Source organism: Dermacentor variabilis, chromosome 4 (assembly GCF_050947875.1).
Source record: "Dermacentor variabilis isolate Ectoservices chromosome 4, ASM5094787v1, whole genome shotgun sequence".
NCBI lineage: Eukaryota > Metazoa > Arthropoda > Arachnida > Ixodida > Ixodidae > Dermacentor > Dermacentor variabilis.
In genome coordinates, this window is record NC_134571.1 from 31,991,559 (window position 1) to 32,014,359 (window position 22,801).

A 22,801-nucleotide genomic window follows, 5' to 3' on the forward strand; every position below is an offset into this window, starting at 1 on the left:
ATATCTTTACTGCTTATGCCTTGATTTACGAATCCAGTGAACCAAGTTGGAATCAAATAGATTCATCAATGAGTGGCACACACCCAGCGAACCAAATTGGCTCGAAAGAGGTTCATTGAAGAGCGGCACATACCCTTTGAGCCTCTGCTATCTTTCAACAAACCAAAGAGTATTCACCATTTTCTTACTTCTTTTTCTTTCTTTTTGCCGCCGCTTCTTTCCACTCCGCACAATGTTTCTCATATTTCTGACTTGTAATCTGGGTTTAGCACTCAGGACACCGAGCAACTTGTTCTTTGATGCCTGTCAATTAGGCACAAGCCACGGGTCTATTATAAGTTCACTCAAGTGTCCAGAAGTTTACGTTGCTCGGGTGCCAACCATGGCGTAAATTACTCTTTCTATTTCCATCTTTATTAATAAGCCCTCTCAATAATGTTGTTATGCTTCAGTTACCTAAGGGTTCGTTTCTTGTTTGCTTTTTATCGCTCTTTGTCTTTTTTTTTTCATTAACTCTAGTCTAGCCAATCACCTTCGTGGCTATGAGCTATTTTTTGAGGCGACAACAACAACAAGAACAACGAGCCAAGTTGGCATGAAAGAGGTTCATCGAAGAGCGGCACATGCCCAGTGTCACATGACCAGTGGCCAAAGTTGGTCCGACGGTTGGCTTAGACTCCTGTTCCCTCAGCACATCAGCCAAATGCACTACCCACTGCACCAGGGACTACCCAGCGACCGAAATTGGCGGGATAACGATTGAACACAGATAGCCCTCAGAAAGTGTGTGAAGTGTACTAATGCTAATTGCATTAAAACCCCCCAGAGACATGTCCTTCTTTTCTAAGCGACCTCCCGTTCCTTTAGTCGCTACATAGCATTAAAAGTAGACCCACAATATTTTGGGACACCGCAGAAACAGCGTCGTAACCACTGCGCCTGCGCGAGCCCACTAACGGTTCGGCTGATTGATGGAGTCTATTGCCAGAAATGGACACCGGTGCTATGTAAGACACCGCAGAGGTTGGCTCCAAATTAATTTTAACTACATGTGCTTTTTTAACATGTTTCAAAAGATCGGCAAACGAGCGCTTTTGCATACCACATGCACCTATTGAAATGTGGTCGCCGCCATCGGAAACTGAACCCGTCACTTTCTGTTCAGCATTCTGATAAAGAAACATACATACAATGCACAGACGGCACAGAAACACCATGGCCACTACCTGGCGACTTGTGAAGCTTCGTATGTTGTTCTGCAGGCGGGTCTCTGCGCCCGTTGTCCAAGGTTACAGCGCTGCGGGACTCGGTGCGGTCGTATTCGCTGTTTTCTAGTAAATCGTTAGGAGCAGCAAACACCATGTCTCGCGAGATGAAAAAGGAAATGGGGAGCCTAGTCAAAGTACCAAAGATAAATTGGTATAAAGCTTGACAAGTAAGCACAAGGTAATATAAAAGCAGTTACTTCATGCCTTGCTCCTGTTTGTTGACCACGTGCTACACTGACGCTCTCACTGACCGTTCCAACCACATTCATACACACTTCAGGCATTCCTTGTTATGCCCTATCACCGTAAGCTGGACTCATTGCAGCCCAGGAGCAGCGTTTGATGCTGAATTTCTGGAAACATTAAGTTACCAAGCTTCAGGCAGTCAATGACGGAATTGTGAAGAGCAAAGAAAAACGCAAGCACGAAAGCTGGAAATCCAGCATCTCGCGGATTCATGCAAGTCATGTAGCGAGCAAATCGGTCGAATTGATGTGGTTGCACCGGCAAGGAAAAAAAATGTATATAAAATAACTTAGCAGCGCGTTCAATAGACGCGCTCGTAACGACTCTGAGCCGTCCCTGGGAGCGGTTGTCGCGATAGAAATCTTCAAGGTGCACATCGATTGCTTGACTCTCCCCAGAAACGGGACTACAGCGGACGCTTAGAATAATTAGGACGTCAAAATCTGTGCAGCAAATCACGCTATGTCCCATTTTATGTCGAAAGAACTCCAAATAAAATACCTGCAAGCTCATGAACTTCTACGAAGGCTGGCTGATACTGAGCGAAGTGTCGTCATTCATAACCTCTGAAAGGAGGGAAGCGACTGGCCGCAGCTTCAGAGCAGCAGAATGGTGAGCATAGCTGTCTTATACACAATGAAGACAGATGTTGACGGAGCACTATATCTTTCCGTGTTTTCTTTGAACAGCCTAATACCTGGCACTTGTACAAGGACGAGTATGTTAACAGGACGCTGCGTTTTACGTCTCAGCCGGTGAGTTCTTGATTCTCGTAACTAATGGTTCACCTGCATGTTCACCCTAATATGATTAGTATGCTAGCGCTGCAAGCCTCTCAAACATCTCTTGCTGCTTTCCTTTTGTTGTTGTCTTCAAATAACACTACCGTGTTATCAGCTTCCTCACATCGCCAATAAAAATCGTGACTCAGTCGAATGCCTCAAAATTCAGAAAGAGAACGTCGATTTATACTAAATAATTGCGAAACACGGAGTACATATAAGGCATTATCAGTCATGTACTAGTCTGTTGTGTTTTTTTATTATTATGTGTTTTGACGAAAAAAATACGACATGACCTTAGGCCACGCAAAATCTGAATTAATATCGCATCTCTACTAAAAAGACTTGCGCTTGAGGAGCAGACCAGCCATCCGAGATATGTATGATTTTGCGATCATACTAGAGGTACAACTTAATAAATATGCAGAAAGGCTTCCACTACATTGCTGTCCTAATAATATCTACAAATACATATAATATGTCGGTGCAGTTGTGCATGTGTTTCGGTGTCATGACCGGCTGCCACGCGAAATTTGTTAGCTTGAGTACGCCTCTTGTGCACGACGATTTGTTTTATGGTTCGCTTTAGTTATATGCTTTGAACAATTAGTGTGTATGCTTAAGAATGGTAAAAAATCATCGATTACGATACTGCCTCATGCGAAATTTGAACGCAGCTCTATGCGTGTTTTCATTTCACGTTGTGTTGACTGGCGTGAACTATCTGTCTCGTGCGGCACGTTGCAAACAGAGCGAAGTGCGGCGCGGCTGCCTCGCTAATCAGTAGATCGCGAGAGGCAGCGCGTTGGTGACGCGTGGGCGCTTATCACAGCAGTAGCCGCAGATAAACCTCCGCTCATGCAGCGCTTTGTTTCCATACAGACGACGCGTGCTACTCTGACGCCATTTTGTAGCCATCGTCGCCGCAGACCTCGCCTTGCGCGGTACTTCGCTTTTCTTCTCGCGCTTTCGCCATACCCTCCTCCTCCGCTTTCCTCCTCGCGCTCTCTTCGCTATCGCCTTCCTTCATCCGCCGCTGCGCTCCTCGTTCGCTCTTTCATCCTTCGTTGTGCTCGTTTGCTCGGTTACGAGGGACGCCGACGCTTGCCGCAGGAACGGGCGCCTAAGAGCTGCGTTATAGAAGGACAGTGAAGATATTACGATGTGTAATCTTCAAACTTCTTTTCCACATTGATTATTGTTGAGTGAAGTCACTATCATAATCGTTGACATCAAGAAACCTCACCACAACAGGTAAATGTGACCTTAAAGGTGGTAGAATGGCGACAATGCCTCCTGCACTCTTAAATCTACTACCGTTATGCCTGTGCCATGGCCACTGCGTTAATTAGGCTTATAAAGCCACCAAATTGTGCACATCTATCAGACTATCTTTATGTTCAGGGAGCGTATTGTTGAGTCATAAATTTCTGAGAACACATTCGCGCGATGTTACCAACACACTCACGCCCGCACATGCGGTGACCTGTAACGGTGCTGAAGTCGCAGCGGGATGGCATGGTTCGAATGGCATGTTGATTATGGTACTTTTACTTATTATTACTGTATTAACTTCATAATTTCATAATTTATTTATTAGTAAAATACAGGTAATTACATGTGCGTAGTATACATAATGATACAATGATAAGTATACAATAAGTATACAATAAGTATACAATGAGTAATAAGGAAATGCTTGCTCAGCCCCTGGTCAACTCATATGTTCTCGTTATCATGATAGCAGCGACGTGACGAGAGCGCGAAGACCTCGCGAATTTTTGCATTGTAAGGATCGCGAGTGGATGCAACGATGAAAGCAATGCGCACTTGTGAATGTTTCAGTGGCGCCCGTACTCGGTCCACCTGACAGACAACTACGATGAGGACGAGCTGTGGGGATTGTCCGGCTCCATCGTCGACAACATAACGGCTTCCATGGGACTGCGGTAAGCGGAAACACGTTAACGATGCAGAATGATGACCCCTTGTTTGGCAGGGATTGAAAACAGGTTATCTTGGATAACCATGGACTCATGGTACGACTTTTTCGACAAATTGAGTATTGTTTTCTTGTGCTTTACCTCAACACGTTCAACGAGGGAGCTGTTATGCCTTGGCCCTTTTCATGCTTACAAACATGCTTCCCAGAAGATTTCCGGTTAAGCCCTCTGGAACAACGCAAGTTACAGCAGCCTATAAGTTTACAGAACCCTCCAGCTGGCATCAGTTTTGCTGCAAAGTTGCAATGTTCTACAAGTAAATTTTATTGCTCAGTGCAACAAAAAACATACATGAGATCGACACATGCCGCGCTTTCTTTATATCTGAACACTTCAAGAATATGTGCCTACAGTAAACTATGCGCAAGATACTTTAGTTTTCTTGCCTTACTTGACTGTCAGAAATGCATGACCGAAAGTTTTCTGGGGTCATGAATGCACTGCTACCACAGCGTGGACGAAAAAGGTCTTTCTCTGCTCAATGTGATATCAAATGGAAATGAATTGCTGCCCAAACCTATGTAAATCATTTTAATGCGTTTCATTATTTTGCCGTGGTAAGTGGACTTTCACTCACTTCAGGACACAGTTATTTCTCACACAGATTAATTATATTTAGGTACGCCGTTTTGTAACATATTCAGTCGTTGTAATGCAAAGCGATTTCTTTGTTGACCATCAGTACCGGTGCAACAGGAGGCATAATCGCGTGCAGGTACAAATACAAGGCCCCAAATGACAATATGTGGGGCTACAGGGCTCCCAACGGAACCTGGACAGGCATGCTTGGGGACCTGCAGAGAAACGTGAGCTAGGAGGCACTTGTTTAACTAGCTGCATCCGGTGTGCATCATATTTGCGCCGTCCATAAGTGTTGCGGTTGGTGCAGGAAAGCGAACTCGCCGTGGGTCCATTTCTCATCACCACTGTCATTGATGAAGAATTCTTGTTCGGCTCTGTGTTCCTTGTGGACAACTTGCGCTTCCTGGCCGGCCTCAAACAGCCCTTCTTCAGCGCTATCTTCACCAGGGTCTCCCCTTTCGACATTGAGGTATGTACTGAAGTACACCATCTCCGTTCACAGCGATGGCTGTGTTTTCGGAGGTGCAGTAAGCGTTCTGACACATGCGAAGAACATCACCGGGGGGTTCGCTTGGCACGTTAATGCACTGGTGTGCATGCAATGCACTCTAGTGCGAGACTAAAAAAATACTTCTGCCGCGCAAGTCTGCACAAGCAGCACCATAAACTTGGCATGACCCCTGAATCTTTCCTTGCTCTGTAGCTGTGGGTGCTGGTGGGTGTGACCCTCTTGTTGCTGACGTACCTGAGTGTCAAGCTGGTCAGGCTGCCACGTATCCAGCATAATAAAGGCTTCCTGCGGACGTACGGAGATATCTTCTTCATCTACTTCGCCGCCACCATGCAGAAACGTACGTCCCTTTCAGCGGATGACGGCATGTATAATTTGCCTGACTCAAATTTCTTATCTTGGTAGCGGTGACAAGTCAAACGTGTACACTCTTTTTGCCAAAAACATGCGGGTTACGTTGCCTGAGACCACCAAGGTGACTACAGGCATTTTAAGTGAGTTCCTGATATGCCGCAGTTTCCAACACCTAGGAAAATCGAATCTCGTATTCACCACCCACAGGTGTGCAGTATCAGGAGCCCCATGGGAATCACACCACACAGCCGAAAAGACATGTATGATGAATGCACTGAATAGCCCGCACACTTTTGACAAGTGCTGTGCACATAATTCAAAATTGCACACCAATAAACCAACATAGGATGAAAATAGTGCGCCCACAGTGAATTTTATAAATTTCGTGGCGCGCAGAAGTTACGAAACCTCCGTATACGTGTCTCCTCGATGGCTGACGACATCCACCACTTCTGGGCGCAGACTCACCAACGGAGCACGTGGGTGGGGGCGGAGTGTTCCGCGGTCTACACTGCCTCTGGCTGGTGGGCAGCTTTTTCGCCATGAACTTCTTCACGGCCAGCATGCGCGCTGACCTGCTCGTCAAAGTCGAGGCACCACGCGTACGCACGACTGCCGACGTGCTGCGAAATCCCAACACACGCATCCTGCTGTTCGGCAGCGCTGGCTTCACCGAACTATTTCTGGTGAGCTTGAGAACATTTAAGAACAGAGTCGATCACCGAGGAAATGAACTAGGAAGGCGCGTATGCCACATGTGTTGCATACGGCACTTCCCTAGTACATCGTCAAAGACATGTGCGGGCGGTCTAGTGCGTGTATGTTGCACATAGGCACATAAGTACTAACACGCTCCAGTTTCCGAACGTTCCTGCCTGTGTTGCCTGTTGCAGGCTCTCAGAGAAAATGGAGAAAAACTTGCATAAGGAGTCCGGCACCCGTGATCCCGTAGCTCACTGCTCGGAATTACACAACGAACTTTTTTCTTTTGCGTTGCCTCAGCTGCACCGACTCAGTACATTGAAAGAAGGAACTGCAGATGATGACATCTTGGGCAGAAATGTTAGATGAAAGTTGCGTTAAAAGAGAACTCTTTTGATATGAGCAGAGTAATAAGACGTGGTGTTGCAATTTTAGCGATTTTGTCGCTAGATTTGGTGACTTTCTTGTCTGTTTAGCACCAAAGTATTTAATTTAGCAACCGGCGACATTTCTTTAGCGACGTCACAGAATGATTGGTGACATTTTAGCGACTTCAAGGTAGGGTAGGTTGCTTCGAAAATAGTCTTTTAGAACTCTATTATTGAAAAAATATTCTGAGTGACCGAAATTGGCTGTATGAAGCGTAGCCTCTGTAACCATAGAGTTTTTTACAATTACTAAAGGGAACCCTGTGCTGCGATCGCTCTGCACCATGGGAATGATAGGTAGTGCATAGATTTGTCTGACCTTCTTCCTCGGTGCTTCAGACTACCTTGTGGCTTCGTTAATTACGCGTTATCTGGGCCTATATTGGCCTAAAATTTAAAGAAATTTATTTTTTTAATCCAGAAGGTAATAAGACTTTGCGAGCACGCATAGTCGCTGCTACTTGCCGTGTTTCCGTTTGTCCATGCGTGCATGGCGTAATAGTTTCAATACCGCGGACTTCTGTGCTGGAGGTCCTGCGTTCAAATCTTAGTGGCGGTCACTCTTAATAATGTTTATTTAATTGTTTATAACGTAGGGATTTCTTAAGATTGTCACTTTGCAAACTCACGAAGTCATATAAAGTCAGAAGGACGAAGTTTAGGCAAATCCATGTACAACCCATCATTCCCATGCTGCTGGCTGTAATGACGTTTGCAGCTCCCATAGACACTAGCGCCACAGTTCCCTCCAGTAATTGTATGGGACTCTATGCCTGTAACCATGATAGAGCAATGGGTGTATTCAAAGTGTCCACAGTGTGCTCACAAAATGCATGTTCCCTTCTTGTTATGTTCTTTTTTTGTTTTTTACGAGACAAACTTGAACGGGAATAAACGCTCCGAGTTTTGCACTTTCACTAAATGCGTTCGATTGGTGAACATTTTCAAACTTTACAGTGATCTTTAGAACACAGTTACACTGGAAGCTTAGCACGCAAAGAACGATGCACAAAGACTAGACAGTCTTTGTGGATCGTCCTTTGCGCGCTAAGCTTCCAGTGTAACTATGTTTTACCAACCAGCCCAAGCCTATACTCTTCTTTAGAACACGGCAGGTGAATAATCAGATCGGTCGACTGTAGAAAAGCGTATACATAGGTGCAGCTGGGTTCGTTCACGCGAGCCTGGACGCACTGCTTCCTTATGGCATGAGTTTTAGACAAATCAGGGGACGTATTCTGCGACGCTCACTTCGGCGATACTAGTGCCTTCTCGTGACCAGGCAACCAGCCAATCAGCTCATCCGTTTTGCTCAACCACCCAATCAGCGCGTCGCTGACGACGACACTATCGCCGAAAGTGATCGTCGCAGACTACGTCCCCAGGACTGCAATGGGCCTTCAAGTAGACCAAGGGATGGAAGTGTAGTAATTGATCGGCATAAAGGTCGAGTAACTGTCATGACAGGTTAAAGGGCCCCTCACTAGGCCTCTTAGCAAATTTCTGTTATACGCTGGAAATTGTTACTGCCCTCTAGGGAGCGTTCTTCCGCAAGAATTTTTCAAATTGGTTCATTAATAGCCGAGATAGAAATATCTGAGTGCCACGAACCGATGATTTCAGGAGGCGAGGGCCACTGTCAAGAGAGATGCTCTCTCCACATGCCGCGTCTCTAGCCTCCGCAAGCGAAATTCCTTCCCTGTACACGTCCTCGATCGCCAAGGTGGAATGCTTTGCCATTGTCCTGGCGATCAAAGAGCAAAAAAGGAGGGAGGAACCACACACGATTATCATCTCCGACTCGCAGGATGCGTGCCGTCTCTTTTTGAACGATCGCCTCCCGATAAAAGTTAAAAATTTTCTAGGTGGGATATTGACGAACGAATACAAGTTGATCTGGTGTCCGGGACACACAGGCCTGGAGGGAAACGAGAGTGCGGACGCTTTTGCTCGAAGGCTCACGAACCGAGCAGAGCCTCGACAGCACTGTCAATCCCCCCAAACATTCCAGGAGGGGTCAAACTAGGAGGACAACGACCTATCGCGAATGGCCCCTTGCGAAGTTCTTGCTCACCAGCGTGGCACGCGACAAAAATGCAGCACCCCCCACAAATCATTAGAAGGGGAGAACGCCATAGACTTCCGCAGAATTCAAACGGGGGTCTTTCCAAACCCACAAAGATTAAACAAAATTTTTCCAACGCTGTATGGGCACGCCTGTCCGTGGTGTGGCGGCTCGCCATCGCTATATCCCATTTCATGGGGCTGCCAAAATAGACCACCAAATTTAAATACCGTTTTAGGTAAATTTCAATTATCTAACACTTTGGAGCAATGGGAGGCACAACTCGCCAGCTCTGACCCGGAGGTGCAGCTTGCGCTTTCGGATCACGTCAGGCAGGCGGCAGCAGCCAGTGGAGCCCTGGACTTGGGGCCCAACCCATCGAGCTCATCACCTTTCATCCCAGCCCCTTTCAATAAAGTTATTCCTTCCTTCCTTCCCTGCGTTCTCCCATACCGGAGCTCGAAAATCGCGTGACACATGCGTCACCGGCCTCGCCCTCTTTTTTTTTTTTTCGCCTCGCTTTTTTGCTACGCGATGCACTTCCGCTGACGGGGTCGCGCGCGAGCTGTTGCGTTTTTCTTGTTTCGCGCAGCACATGGTTTGGCGCGCTGTACACGAGAACACCTGACCAGCGCTATAAGTCAGTGCTACGCGAATACTGAGGCAGACACAAGCGGTCCACAGAGCGTGATCGCGCGTTGGAACACGGTAGAAGATGACACACTTTCGTTTTCTAAGCCTGCGACGGCACGGCGAGAGAACAAGCAGAAAAAAACCGAAGTACATCTCTCTTGCTGCGGTGCGAAGTAAAACAAGAACACGCAGACATTCGGTTTGTGTGTTTTACTATTTCCTTAAACTTTAGTTCGTCTACTGAAGCAACAGATTACACAAGTAACAGATGTTGCCTTGAATAATTCTCGAAGTCACGTGTCGCTACGAGCGACGTCACAGCAGTGCGATGTACGTAGACTCACTAGTACGTGTACGTCATCCCTCCGGCTTGGAGCGCGGCGCCCGCGAGGGGAAGGGCCAACGGCGTTCGGTTTGAGATTTCAGCCCTTTCTCCGGCGCGCAGCATTGTTATACTTGGCAGACACGATCGCTAGCGCGCATTGCATGCACGACGATTGTCAGCTCAAAATGGCGAGTCCTGGTGGGGGTCCCTTTAACATGCGATCTTGGGCCTCTTGCAAAATTTTTATATTCTTTCGATAGCACCGACGACTAAACAACTTGCAGGTAGAATGGGGACCAAGTGCTTTTCCGTGCTAGAAAAATCAGGTTGCTTGTGTTCTTTTGAATCGCGCCGTATTTGGAACCTCACAATCTTAGGATAAACGCGGAATTTCATATCATCGTCGGTTGTTAAAGCGCAATGCATACTGCTGGTAAATTAACATTTTATTATCATTCACACGGACCCTAGACAAATGTGAGACGTTTAGGGAAATGATTTACGCCATGCTAGCTTATATTATAATGTTCCAGAACGCTTACGTTACCTAAAATTTACTCAGAAGTGCTAGTGACAATTTTAGTGATATTGTAGCAAAATTTTGCACCTACGCTTCAAAAAAGTTAAGGCAACACTGCTACGAAGTTATTTGTGAAAAATATGGAAAGTTTTTTGTTTTGGAAGTGCAGGATAGAATTTTACAAGTGTGTCTTAGCGCAGTCAAAAGAAAAAGATGACACTCTTTGCATATTAGGTTAGAATTCGTGCTTGCGACTTTAGCAAAACATGTTCGTTTGACTTTCTCAGAAGCTGGAATGAAGCATTATAGAAAGTGATTGAATATCGCAACCGACACTCAGTGTTGCTACCACGGATATTCAGGTCGCCGTCTTGCTAGTCCACGGGCTTGATGGAGGGAATGAGCGAAGCGACTCAGATGACTGGTGCACTAAATTGAACGCAGCGATGACTTAGAATAAGGCATTTGAACAAATTCAAGTGTTACGTCTGTTATTCACCTATGGTCTCTAATGGCTCCTGTAGTAAAGTCAAATACAACGGGGTCTTACAAAGCACCCCAACGGGGTTTTTCCGCGCATGAATCTTTTAGGTTATCTTTTTTTCTTTGTTTCTCTTGGCCAATCGTTCCCATACATTTCATTTTGCTCCTTGAGTCTAACCTGTGGCATGCATGTGCAGTACACGGAAGAAGCCTCGTACTCGGCCGTGTACGATCAGGTGCGACGCACCAGCGGCGAGCTCCATCCGTCCGAGATATACACGGACAGCAACTTTCGCGACGTTCTCGCACAAAAGACCGTCATGCTTCAGGAGGTGAGCCCACACCGGCGCTGGCACACTGCGCTCATTTCAGTTTCTCCCGCTGTTCGCGACAGCGTAGTTCAGTGTGCGGTGACGGCCAAGAACGTGACGCCCACACGGTGAATAGCGTTACATTTAAAGACATGTAGTAAGCCAGGCTAGAGACACGCAAGGTACAGTCTTTGTCGGCAATGGGCAGCTTGCCTTTACTTTATTGCGATAGGGCGTGCGCTTGTACCAGAGGTCGAATATATTATAAACATAATGTGCTGCCACTACATAAACGTATCTGCTCGTGTCCCAGAACAGAACCACAGAGGGCAAGCACTTCCGGTTTTCTGGACAGACGTGCAGGCTCGTATAGTGAGCGCGGCTCAGACCACATTTACGGGTGCATCACGGGCAAAATAGAATTTTCCGAGTGCGGCTGACCCTCGAATTATCAGCTAACAAAACAATGTCAACCGAGTACATTAAGACGGGGAGACGTTGCTCCCTCACCGTACCACTTCACTTATACGAAAGATTATAAACCAACTTGCTTCTACCTCCTTTTGTATGAGGATCATGTATATAACAAAGAGGAGCGGTAATAACGGGCAGTGCTGGCGCAGACTATTCGCGGATACCGACTTCCTTTGTTAGCGTGACTGCACTAATACGGTATATGTCCTTTAAAACATATATATAGCTCCTTCTAGAAAGCCTTCTTCAAGGTTGCTCCACAATATATGCCGAGTGGCGTACGAACTGTTTCGAGTATATATATATATATATATATATATATATATATATATATATATATATATATATATATATATATATATATATATATATATATATATATATATATATATATATATATATATATATATATATATATATAGATAGATATATATATAAACAGAGAGCGAGAGAGAGAGAGAGAGAGAGGCTTTGAGAGGTTTGCGGATTGAAATGTAATCTTTGCAGTACGGGCTGCGTGGGATCGCTGTCCCACAGCTACCCTGTCGGTACGGACGCCCCGCCAACAATAGAAGCTGCAATACTGTAAACCTACATATAATTTCGCCTTGGACTTGTACAGTACATGTTCGTTTCGGATGCTTCATCCCAAAGCCTGACACGGAAGGCTCCTGCCAAGGGGAGCGGAGCGAGCCAGCGCGGAGCACGTGTGGGAGGGGGGCCACGTAGATGCCGCTTTAGCGGCCGCAGACCAATATATACTAACACTTTCTTTTATTTAATGTGTTAACAACACGTTGACCTATTGTAAAATACTCATTGGAAATTATAAAGAAGTTCACGTTCATGACTGGGCGAAGCAAACTCAGATCCAGATGGCATGTACCATAAAGATCGCCTCCCTTGCGCATTACCTGATTGCCATTACAATAAAAAAGTTGAAAATGCACAGTAAAAATTATCTTTGTCATTGCCAGATCTCGTTTTCAATCGCACGTTATGAACCACTATAGTCTAATGTAGCCAATATTTTCTGAGGCGTGTAGCTGAAGTGAGACGAGAAAGTCACTAAAATTCTCGCTATAACCGTGAAGTAAATTTTAAGAACGTGGGTTTTTAGGAGCACTCTAATATAAGCTAACGTGAAGCAAATGATATACCTAGATGTTTCATGTTGGTCTAATTCCCGTGCAACTGAAGGAAAACAGTGAAGTTACCAACAGGGTATGGAGGGCTTTAGCTATATTAATGTATGTACTATAGGGTGGACGAATATTCGAAGTTTCGACAACGAATGGTTGGTGGGTAATATTTTATCGGTATTCGAAAATGAACTATTCTCCATTTTCGAGTATCAAAACTAACCAAATATTTCACAATAACCGACTGGTAAAATCAGGTTACTCCACCTGTTGAACAACGTATCGCAAATTATAATACTGAGAATTAAAACAGCAACAAAGGTTTTGAAGCAATGCAGAAATGAAATTGGTAACGCAAGCTTGCTTTTCGGTCTTGCAGTCTAAGTGTGGTGCTGGTTAGGACTCCTTGGTACATGTGCATAAATACCAAAGTATGCATGGACGTGGGAGCTGCTGTCGCCGTAACACAATTGGTAGCGCAACGCGAGCATAATGCGTAGGTTGTGGGTTCGGCTCTCACCACCAGCGAGTTGTTATTTCTTAATTTCCCTTGAGCTTCTCATTTTTACACTTCATTTTAAAACTACAAATAATTTCCCTTGCGCTTCGCTTTTCTTCATTATGTGTTGGTTTCAGATGGTTCTAACTAGAAAATATGTACGAGCGTTCTTACAAAAACGTTGCCCTTACAAAACCGGGCCCCTCGGTACTCCCTCTTTTCGTCCAAAAGTTTGGAGAACGCTTAAGCTTCGCCTTCAAGATTAGAACGCGATAGCATTGAAAGATCCCTGACTGCTTCTCACGCTTCCCAGCAACTGTGGCTTATGTAACCGTAATGTTTACCGGGAAATGCTGGCGGCGAACGCTATGCACGAAGGCGAGCTTTGTTGTTGTTGTTGTTGTTGTTGTTGTTGTTGTTGTTGTTGTTGTTGTTGTTGTTGTTGTTGTTGTCGTCTTTACAGTGTGCAAGGAACCGAGGGCGCCGCGCCGCTCCTACTAAGACCGACCTGAAACGGCAGCTGGAAAACGCTATCGCGTTAAATGGGGTCTGCGTTTGAGTTTCCGCGTATCAAAATTATGTTTTCTCATATATTCAAATTACACTCGAACGCTATCATGTCTGTAGGTTGTGTCTAAGTCGTACTATACGATTTTTCTGACGCATTTTACTTCGAGAACTTCAAATAGTTCAGTAACTTCTTTGCGCTACACGGAAGGCCTGCGTGGTTAGGTATGCGTAGTTAGGAATAATTATTCCTAAAACGGACGCCGGCGCCGGATTTCCTGCGAAACGGGGCCCTTAACGCTGTCACGTTAATACATAAGCCCCCACTATTATTTCTTCTGTCGTGCCAATTAGCCTTTCTTTAAGTCTAGTCATGTCGTAGTTTAATCTTTTACCTTAGAACCAGTGATGTTTTCCTTATAACAGAACCTTTATTCTGTCTAGGGCACACAAATACCTCATTAGCCTTTTCTTTTCCTTTTTCATAACTTCTGATATTTTTTCAACTATTCATTTAAAACTTTTGAAAAGTTGGTCATACAGCAGTTTGTCATTCTTATAATGCTTGTTTGCTATCATGCTCTAAAGGTTTCTAGCGGCTATTCGTTCTTTTTTTTTTTTATTGACGGTTGTAGTGATCTTGTGTTTAAAGCGATCCTAATTGTCCGTGATAGTTGACTGTCTATTCAGTACAAATGTGTTCCTAAATATACTAAAAAAATACTCGTGCTGTAAATATGAGCGTCCGCGTTTGTCTGTTTGGTATTTGATTCGATATTCAATGCTTGCCACTCGCGTTCGATTCCTATTCGAAAAATTCAGTATTCGAGCACCTACCCGTAATAGTTACGTAACGGATTATGACAGTTTAACTTTTTCATTACATTCATATTGGAAGGTTACAAATACAGCGAGATTCAAAAGAACACAAGAAACCTAGTTTTTCCTAGCGTGAAAGCACATTTAGTCTACATATTATCCCTCAATGATTTGTGCTTCTCGACGGTCGCGGTAGCGGAACTAGATACTGCGGAACGCGCTTGGCCCTTGTTCTTAACGCAGCGATGACAATTGCCCGGGCATTTTACAGATCACAGACAACATTTTCTCATAATGCAAAAAAGGGTAAGGCATGCAGACACAGACACAAGAGAAGAGAAGTGGACAACACGAACGCTTACCCTTTTTTGCATTATGAATCCTTACCAACTGGCTCAGCCTTCTGTCATTCTATGCACATTTTTTCCCTTGATCCGCCAGAACGCCGCCGTGAAGCACTGATATGTCCGAAAGCCGTGAGAAATTAAAGTAATTTGTCAAGACGTGCGTTAAAGAGCTCAGCCATTCCGATAGTTACGTTGTCTTTTACGCAGTCGATATGTCTTGTTCACCTCATGTGTTCTAAATCTGAACCCAAAAATTTATTCTATTTGGTTTTGGTAAATTAGCCCTCTGACACGCTTGCGCATGTCAACCAAACCAATGGACTTAGTGACACCGCTGAACATGCAGCGTTTAAACGCATTCAAATAGGTTTTGTAAGTAATAAAGAAACCTCAGTTTTGTGAGCACAATGTGAAGGTTATGGTGACCACTGTGCTCTGAAGCACAATCGCAATGTGAATGCTAGCAACGTAAAGGTAACTGTTGGTTCACCATGGTCACGGAGCCTACGCTTCGTACATCGAGTTTCTTCCACCTATATGAAGCTTTTGATTATTAAAGTGCGTTCTAGAAGCCCATTTTTCGAGCAGCCTCCCTAACTTATAAGTCGTTAAAGTATCGCCAATTGTTCATTCCAGTCACTAAAGAGTCACTGATTGCTAAATAGAAACTTTGCCGTAAACAAACAAAAAAATCACTAAATCTAGCGACAAAATCACTAAGATGGCAACACTGGTTAAATACCAACAAATTATAGAAAGCACATCTGATTTTGTTTTTTTCAAAGCTGGTTCGATTATCCGACCCCAACAAACACGGGTTGATGCAAGGGATGGTGAATTAAACTTGTTTTGGACAGCCTAGCAACAGCTTTCTCAGCAATGCAGGCTTGCAAGGCACGCCTTGAAGGCGTCTCGCACCGCAAAGCACGGTAACCCTCAATTGCTTTGCGACCGGCCGAGCATCATCTGCTACAGCACGTGGTGGCGACGCCCGAAACACAGTACTAGCTGCGCAATCAGAGAATACGTAATACAAAAATCTTACCAGTGTGGGCGCAATTCTGAGAGAATACTTGGCATCAGCTATTGTTTTGTTGGATTTGTCAGTGTCCGGCCGACAGTGCCCGTTTTCAGAAGTGAGTGTGTGTAGGGTGGTGGCACAAATGGCCTACTCTTGTCGTTTACTTCTGACTGTGTGGGAGAGAAGCATGCCTCCCCTCCCCCACGGGTAGATGCCCCTATCACAAGCAAGATGTCACGAACGCACAGATCAATGTAAACACATCTCACTCGATGACCACGAGCACTCGTTGTCGCAACGATCGCGTGATGGCATTTATGCACTTGATCAGGAACTTTAGGAGCCTTTCAAAATGGCCACAATGCCCCCTCCAACATAGATCTGCGCCATAGCGATGTATGCAAAAATAGAATAAAGCAAAGCATGGCTTGCCGATTTTGTGTTTCTCTTTTCTGCAGGAGAAGGGCACGATGGAGGACCAGATTCGGCGCAATTGTCCCGCCTACATGGGACGGGGCTTCTTCTACTTCAGCGAAGAGTCGTTGGGATTGCTGGTCCTATCATGGGTGACCCGCAAAGATTTCGACCCCATAATACATCGCGAGATGAACTACAGGTGCGGATGAAATTGTTAAACCGCACTATCAGTAAGCTGTTATTTGTCTCTCAATGGCTGGCCTCAGGCCGTTTTTACTACGACATGCGGGCCTGACATATCTTGGTCAGAAGGCTGACGAAGTCCACTTGTCGAAATTATTATTATTATTATTATTATTATTATTATTATTATTATTATTATTATTATTATTATTATTATTATTATTATTATTATTATTATTATTATTATTATTATTATTATTATTATTACTCTCTATTTTCTATTGTAAGAACTCCATTATTCTGTGCTCCATCTGCACACGCGTTGATTCATGATGTTTCGCATCTATGTTTTTTCCAAATTACGCAACACGGTCGGCCATTGTCTTATAACGTTTCCCTCTTGACGTACCGAATGAACACCGGGTAATGCGCGTGGTTGTTACGGAGGCTAATAATAAGAATCGGCGCTTCCCTTGCCAACGAGAAGAAACTACATAGGCAACCAAAGGTTGTATTAATTTTTGCGCTGCGTATTATCCGGGCAGCGAGCTTTCGTATTGATAATAACCTATATCCACCGAAGATATAAATTTCACCGAAGAAAGCAAGCCCCCTTGGGGAAACGTTGACCCCAACGAAACTCCTTTTTCGATCGCTGTTGAGCCCTTCAACACAGCATGCATCTTCCTGTGATCCCCTGTCTTGCTTGGCTTTGAGCTATAGGAATGTGCGCTTGGCGTTGCAGGATCCGCTGGTTGGTGGACACCGGAATGGTGCAGCTGTTCATGCGTGACGTGTCCCCAGGACCCACTGCGTGTTGGCTGCAACAAGGTCACAAAAGCGACATGGACGGTCGCATGCTGGGATTCGAGGACCTCGAGTCCGTGTTTGTCCTGTACGCGCTGCTACTGCAGTTGGCACTCGCTGCCTTCATCATCGAGTGTCTTGGCGCTGCCTACGCCAGAGGCTGCGGTCGGTCCTGCCACGCTGTGAAACGCAGACGTTTCTAGCATTTTTTTCTTATCGCTCGGCGCTGTGGAAGTTGTAAACGCTAGGCTGGCATGGACGATGCGTTATTACGCTTGCACTGCGATGGCAGTGCGTCAGAGAGAAGATAAAAAAGCTACGGACAGTTGATTCTATAGCGTAGTTTTTTAAACATTTTGGTTTATGTTTAGCTGCCGTCTATATTGTGCGCATTAATAAGCAGTTGAACAATAGATGATGCCTAGAAAACACTAAACCAATCTCGCAAATTTTACGCAACTTCCAGTCACTATGCGATATTGAAGCCGCCACAGGCAAGAATATTCTCGTCCAGGCACTCAGGAAGTTAGAGTTATTCCCGCAGTGAGACACGAAAGCGCAGCGCGCAAGAACGAAAGGTCGCTCTACACTAACGACTGCATGGCGTTTGCACTAAAAATGTGTAGCAATGACGGCAAAAGGTAAAAAGAATACGGAGATCCGAGAGTCTGGAACTTCTGAGTTTATGACGGCACACTAAATGCAGCAGAAAGTGCACGAGAACACAGGGCGATGCGTAAGACACACTTGAAGGCAGTGGTGTACTTGAAATTGTGTTTATTTTATCTGTGCTACTTTAAGTCCTGGTGCGGTGATGCGACGACTGCACAGGCGCACCTCGTGCGCGGTCCCTGGAATTTCCCCAACCTTGGCTCCTTGTGCACCACCTTCTGTGCTGGCCTGTACCACTGCTGCCAACCGCGTGCATAGTGAGCTCATTGCCGACGCAGCTATAGGCGCAGATTCAACTTTGCGCAAGAAAACAGAAGCGCAAGATGGAGAAAACCGCAGCTAGGGGAGACTCGAATCTTGGCTGGTGAGAATTCGACAGGCGCAAGAACCAGATGCCATGACACGGAGGAGAGAAGAACAGGCCTGGCGAGATCAAGCTGAAGCGAGCAGACAATGTCGTGTATATTCAGTCACTGAATTTTGCACTGTCTGAGGAAGCGTTTCATGAGTGTTGTAGCGTGCGTGAATAAAATAAACATCACCACATAATTCGTCGCTAGAACTTTCTTTATGCAAAGAAATGCAGAGGATATCTGTGCATACGATAGTGCAGGTCATTCCTGCGAACTGTAAGGCTTGCCGTCTTCTGTCTCCGACGTGTTTTCAACATCACCTGAGTGCTGCGCTGCAAAGGTAGGAAATGTACGGTGGGTGTTGAGGTGTCCCTCACAGCAGCTGTAATCTGCCTGGGACACCGTCGGTGGCAACGCTCACGATGCCGCACTTCTTGCAGTGCCTTCATTGTGGGTATAATTCTATTTTACCATTTTTTAGAAGAGCGAATTTGTTTTTAATTTGAGAACATTCTTTGAAGGAAGTGGTGTCGTTACTGGGGCAGTTCGCACACTTTAAAATGTTTACATAGCGCTTATCCGCAATAGGGAAACGAAGAACTTGGCGGTTACCACAGATAAAGCTAGATAGATTAGTTATTTGAGTCTTGTCATATAAACGTAAAAAACTTACGGTCACAGGAAAGCTATACATTCATTCTCATGATGATGGTGACGACATTAAAGTCTTTCGCCCATACCCGCTCACGGGGATTGGCCAAGAGTCGGACAGCTTTTGCATATGTTCCAAGTAAATAATTTTTAAAATCCGTAATTTTCATGAATATATAGAAGCCAGTAAAACCCAAGGCGATAGCTCCTTTGATCCCCCTTTCGGACTTCACTCGTCTCAGCCCATCGCAGCCTACCGATCGCGTATTATTCAATCTGGTAGGCCCGTTTGATGGTGTGAGACGGGTTTCCACCTTGAATAATACTCGCTCTTGGCACATTTTTCTTATCTCTTCTCGGTTCTCACCATATTTCTCACCGCTTGATTTTATGCACACTATGCATTGGGGTTCTTGAATATAGGTATGCCACTTTAATGAGTGAAAAATGTACCACAAATACATGCTAATAATGAAGAAGAAAGAGAAGAAAGTAATACGTCATGGTGGATATCATGGTCGAATAGCGAGTTTGTAGAATGGTGGTTTCTGGAGTCGAAGGCGATTTCCATGCTTTCGCCCCCTCGATAACTGCATTCGCCGCCTAAATTGCTGCACTATGAGCTTATAGCAGCTCTGGCGGTAAAAAGATATGACAGCGCCATACTTAAATGGTTCTTTCCTGTTAGCTTCAGCGGCCGAATTTGTCGTCGCGTGATGGTGCATATACCATTAGCATAACTTTAAAAGAAACGCGAACAGAAAATAAGTCATGAGGACGCCTGATTCGTGTGATTACATAGAAGTGAAAAGCGCAATCACTGTGTAGCTGGTTTCGCAGTATAGAGTATGCCAAAGTGTTCGTTTCGGAGTATGCATTAGGCTAATGCTACTGTTACATTAGGCTGGTTAAGACATCAAATATCAGTCAAGTTCAGGTCTAGTCTATACGTTTCGTTGATACCATCACAGATACTGTATTTTATTACTCGTATAGGGCTCAACAGTGCTAACATCCAAAGGCTAGTGACATTCAAAAATGTCTACCAGTGCCCTTGAAAGCTTTAGAAACATAAACTCTACTAGAGTTCCGTGATCGATCCGCCTCCACGGCTTAGCGGCTAATAGCATTGCGCTGCTAAGCATGAGATTTAATTTGGATGTGGGCAATATGCAAAAAAGGCTCGCGTACTTAGATTTAGGTAAACGCTACAGAACTCCAGGTGGCCAGAATTAATCCCTAGCCCTTCACTACGGCGTGAGTAATAATCAGATCGCGGTTTTGGCGCCAAAAACACTTGATATTTTTATTATTTCTGCGGTCGTTGCATATTGCTCTTGGTGAATGAACTGTACACTATACACGTGCAGACTCGCGACATTTGCAGAAACTGAGATTAAAAGCGACCCCTAAAATTTGAAAATACTTACCGCACGATAAAACGGTCTTCAGCTCAGAAATACACAGCACAGAAAAAAATACGATATTTTGCATTTTGGGTGCCCTGAGCTGAACTGCTCAGAAAAGTTAGCGAGCGCTGCGTTATGCCGGACCACTAGCCGGCTATGGATTATTGAAAACCCGCTGCCATGTCCTGTTATTCGCACTGCATGGCCCATTCAACATGGACACAACTTGCGCACTCCAAGGCCGTAACACAACCATGTATAAACGTGAACCAGTATACGTGAATATACGTGCGTGCTGGTGAGAGAAACCTTAAGCTTAACTGTAGGGGTTAAATGTGGGAAGGCTTGGCATCAGGCAAGTACGCGGGATGTTTTTTCTGGGGGTTGGGGGGCAACCCAAGGTAGCTTTTCTATGCAAATGAGGGGGAGGGTACTATTACTAGCACAAATGTGAATAATGCCCACCATTCGCCATAAAGACGCGTAAACCCGCAAGAGAGAATAGAAATAGCGTGTATCTCACAGGTACGCCGACAATACGCGTATTGTACACCTTTATAAATGGAAATCAAACTACAGACCCCATCATTCAGTTTTTAATTATACGTGCTAATAGTGAGTAGTATGACACTCAATTTTGACGCCAAGTTTTGTTTCCATATTGAAGAGAAAAATGCATGACGTTGACCAAGTATAGCCCGCAAATGTGCTATTAAAAAGAGGCGCACATCATACGATTCTGTATTTCTTACGGAGAACCACGTGTATAGGCTCCTTTATCGAAGCAGTACGTGCATTGAATGTCCAGTGTCACTTATACGTGCACTGAATGGTTGGAAGCCAAGAAGCACGATTTTGAGACACTATCACCACTGATTCGCGTGCCGGACGATTAATATATCAAGGGCCCTTCTTTTCCTAGAGCCAGCTTTAACCGCACATCACGATGGCACATTACAGCAAAGTACAAAGGTTCAGAGCCTCGTTGAAACAAAATTGAGAGCTCTCTTAGAGCGGTTCGCGTCTCGCAACGTGATGAGCGAAATGACCCTGTAAGACTCGTCAAATGATATTCACGCGCCAAATGATATTCGGCAGACAAAAAAAAAAACAATTTTTCTGAGTCGAAACTCCGCTGTCATTCTTTTGTGGTTGGTTTCGAGGTCCGCTATAATAAAGCAGGCATTCCCGTCTCGCATTCATATCCTTGACGCAGAAGCGAGATGGTGAGCCTTTTTCCTTCGCAGTTTGTAGCGTGTATTGAGCATCTATTAACTGCCAAAAGTCGAGAAACTGGAACGCAGGTTCGCACAGCTGGTTTACTCTTGCGTAAATGACATTGTCGCTATGATTTGCCTGACATTAAGAAGAAACGCTCATACGTTGCCACAATGTAACAAAACAATGACTTTAAGTTATATAATGTTAATTAGGTTGCGATTCTTTTCAACCACAACGCTACGACGGCTATACTTTGCTTAGTGTAAGAATATTTTAATAATATTTTAATATTTTTGTGACAGAATGACGCGCACATATCAGAGCGTAGGAAGAAAAAATTACAAGACCTCTTTGTAAGGAGAGACTAGAATTTGTAGTATACACTGCTGAGCGTATCGTGGAAGTGAACCATGTATTCTAGTGGCTGTGACGCAAGCAACAGGCACAAAAGTACCACTGCGACATAATTTTCATTCTACTTTAAGTAAGCACGGTTACCTACAGGCGTTAACCTCCTTACGTGTTGTTACCTCAGACGTACCGTAGGGCACGTTTCTTGGCACACTTCTTTTCTTACATGTAATTCGCATTAACGGTCTCAAACCGCGTCTTAGGTAGCCTATGACGAAGATCTTCGCTTTGCCCCCTCCACTGTACGACTGCTGACATAGAAAGCCTTAAACCGACCGGAACTGCAGTATAAACATGGGCAGCATGGGGCCCTCACCAGAGAAACTTAACAAAACAATAGAATACGCTCAAAACTGCGCAGAAAGGCTAATTTTCTACAATGATTCATACCCTTCAAATGTCACCGAGTTGAAATGTCACAAAAAAATGTGTTACCTTTAACTGCGACGCAAATACGCTATTCTCTTGCATTTTTTACAAGTTTCGTCACGGAACATCTCGTATCTCTTCCGTAAATGAAGGTCATCACCACGCCCGTTCTATTGACAGAGTGTGTAAGCGCGATTGAACGAGGACGTAGAAACGCATACACAGAGACAGAGCTGGAACAGCTTTGTGTTGAACCGTGAAAAAGCTGTACGGCCTCCGCTAGCCC

The 22,801-nt window shown here is 44.9% G+C and overlaps 1 protein-coding gene across 1 annotated transcript in view; it reads left to right on the forward strand.

Moving 5' to 3' along the window:
• The first annotated feature begins 6,288 nt into the window (after positions 1-6,288).
• LOC142578171 (glutamate receptor ionotropic, kainate 1-like) overlaps positions 6,289-22,801 on the forward strand; it is a 31,907-nt gene continuing 15,394 nt past the window's right edge. Inside the window, exons 1-4 of the mRNA XM_075687572.1 lie at positions 6,289-6,432; positions 11,100-11,234; positions 16,481-16,638; positions 17,368-17,594. Of these exons, the coding sequence (XP_075543687.1) occupies positions 6,289-6,432; positions 11,100-11,234; positions 16,481-16,638; positions 17,368-17,594 (664 nt within the window). The remainder of the gene's footprint in view (positions 6,433-11,099; positions 11,235-16,480; positions 16,639-17,367; positions 17,595-22,801) is intronic.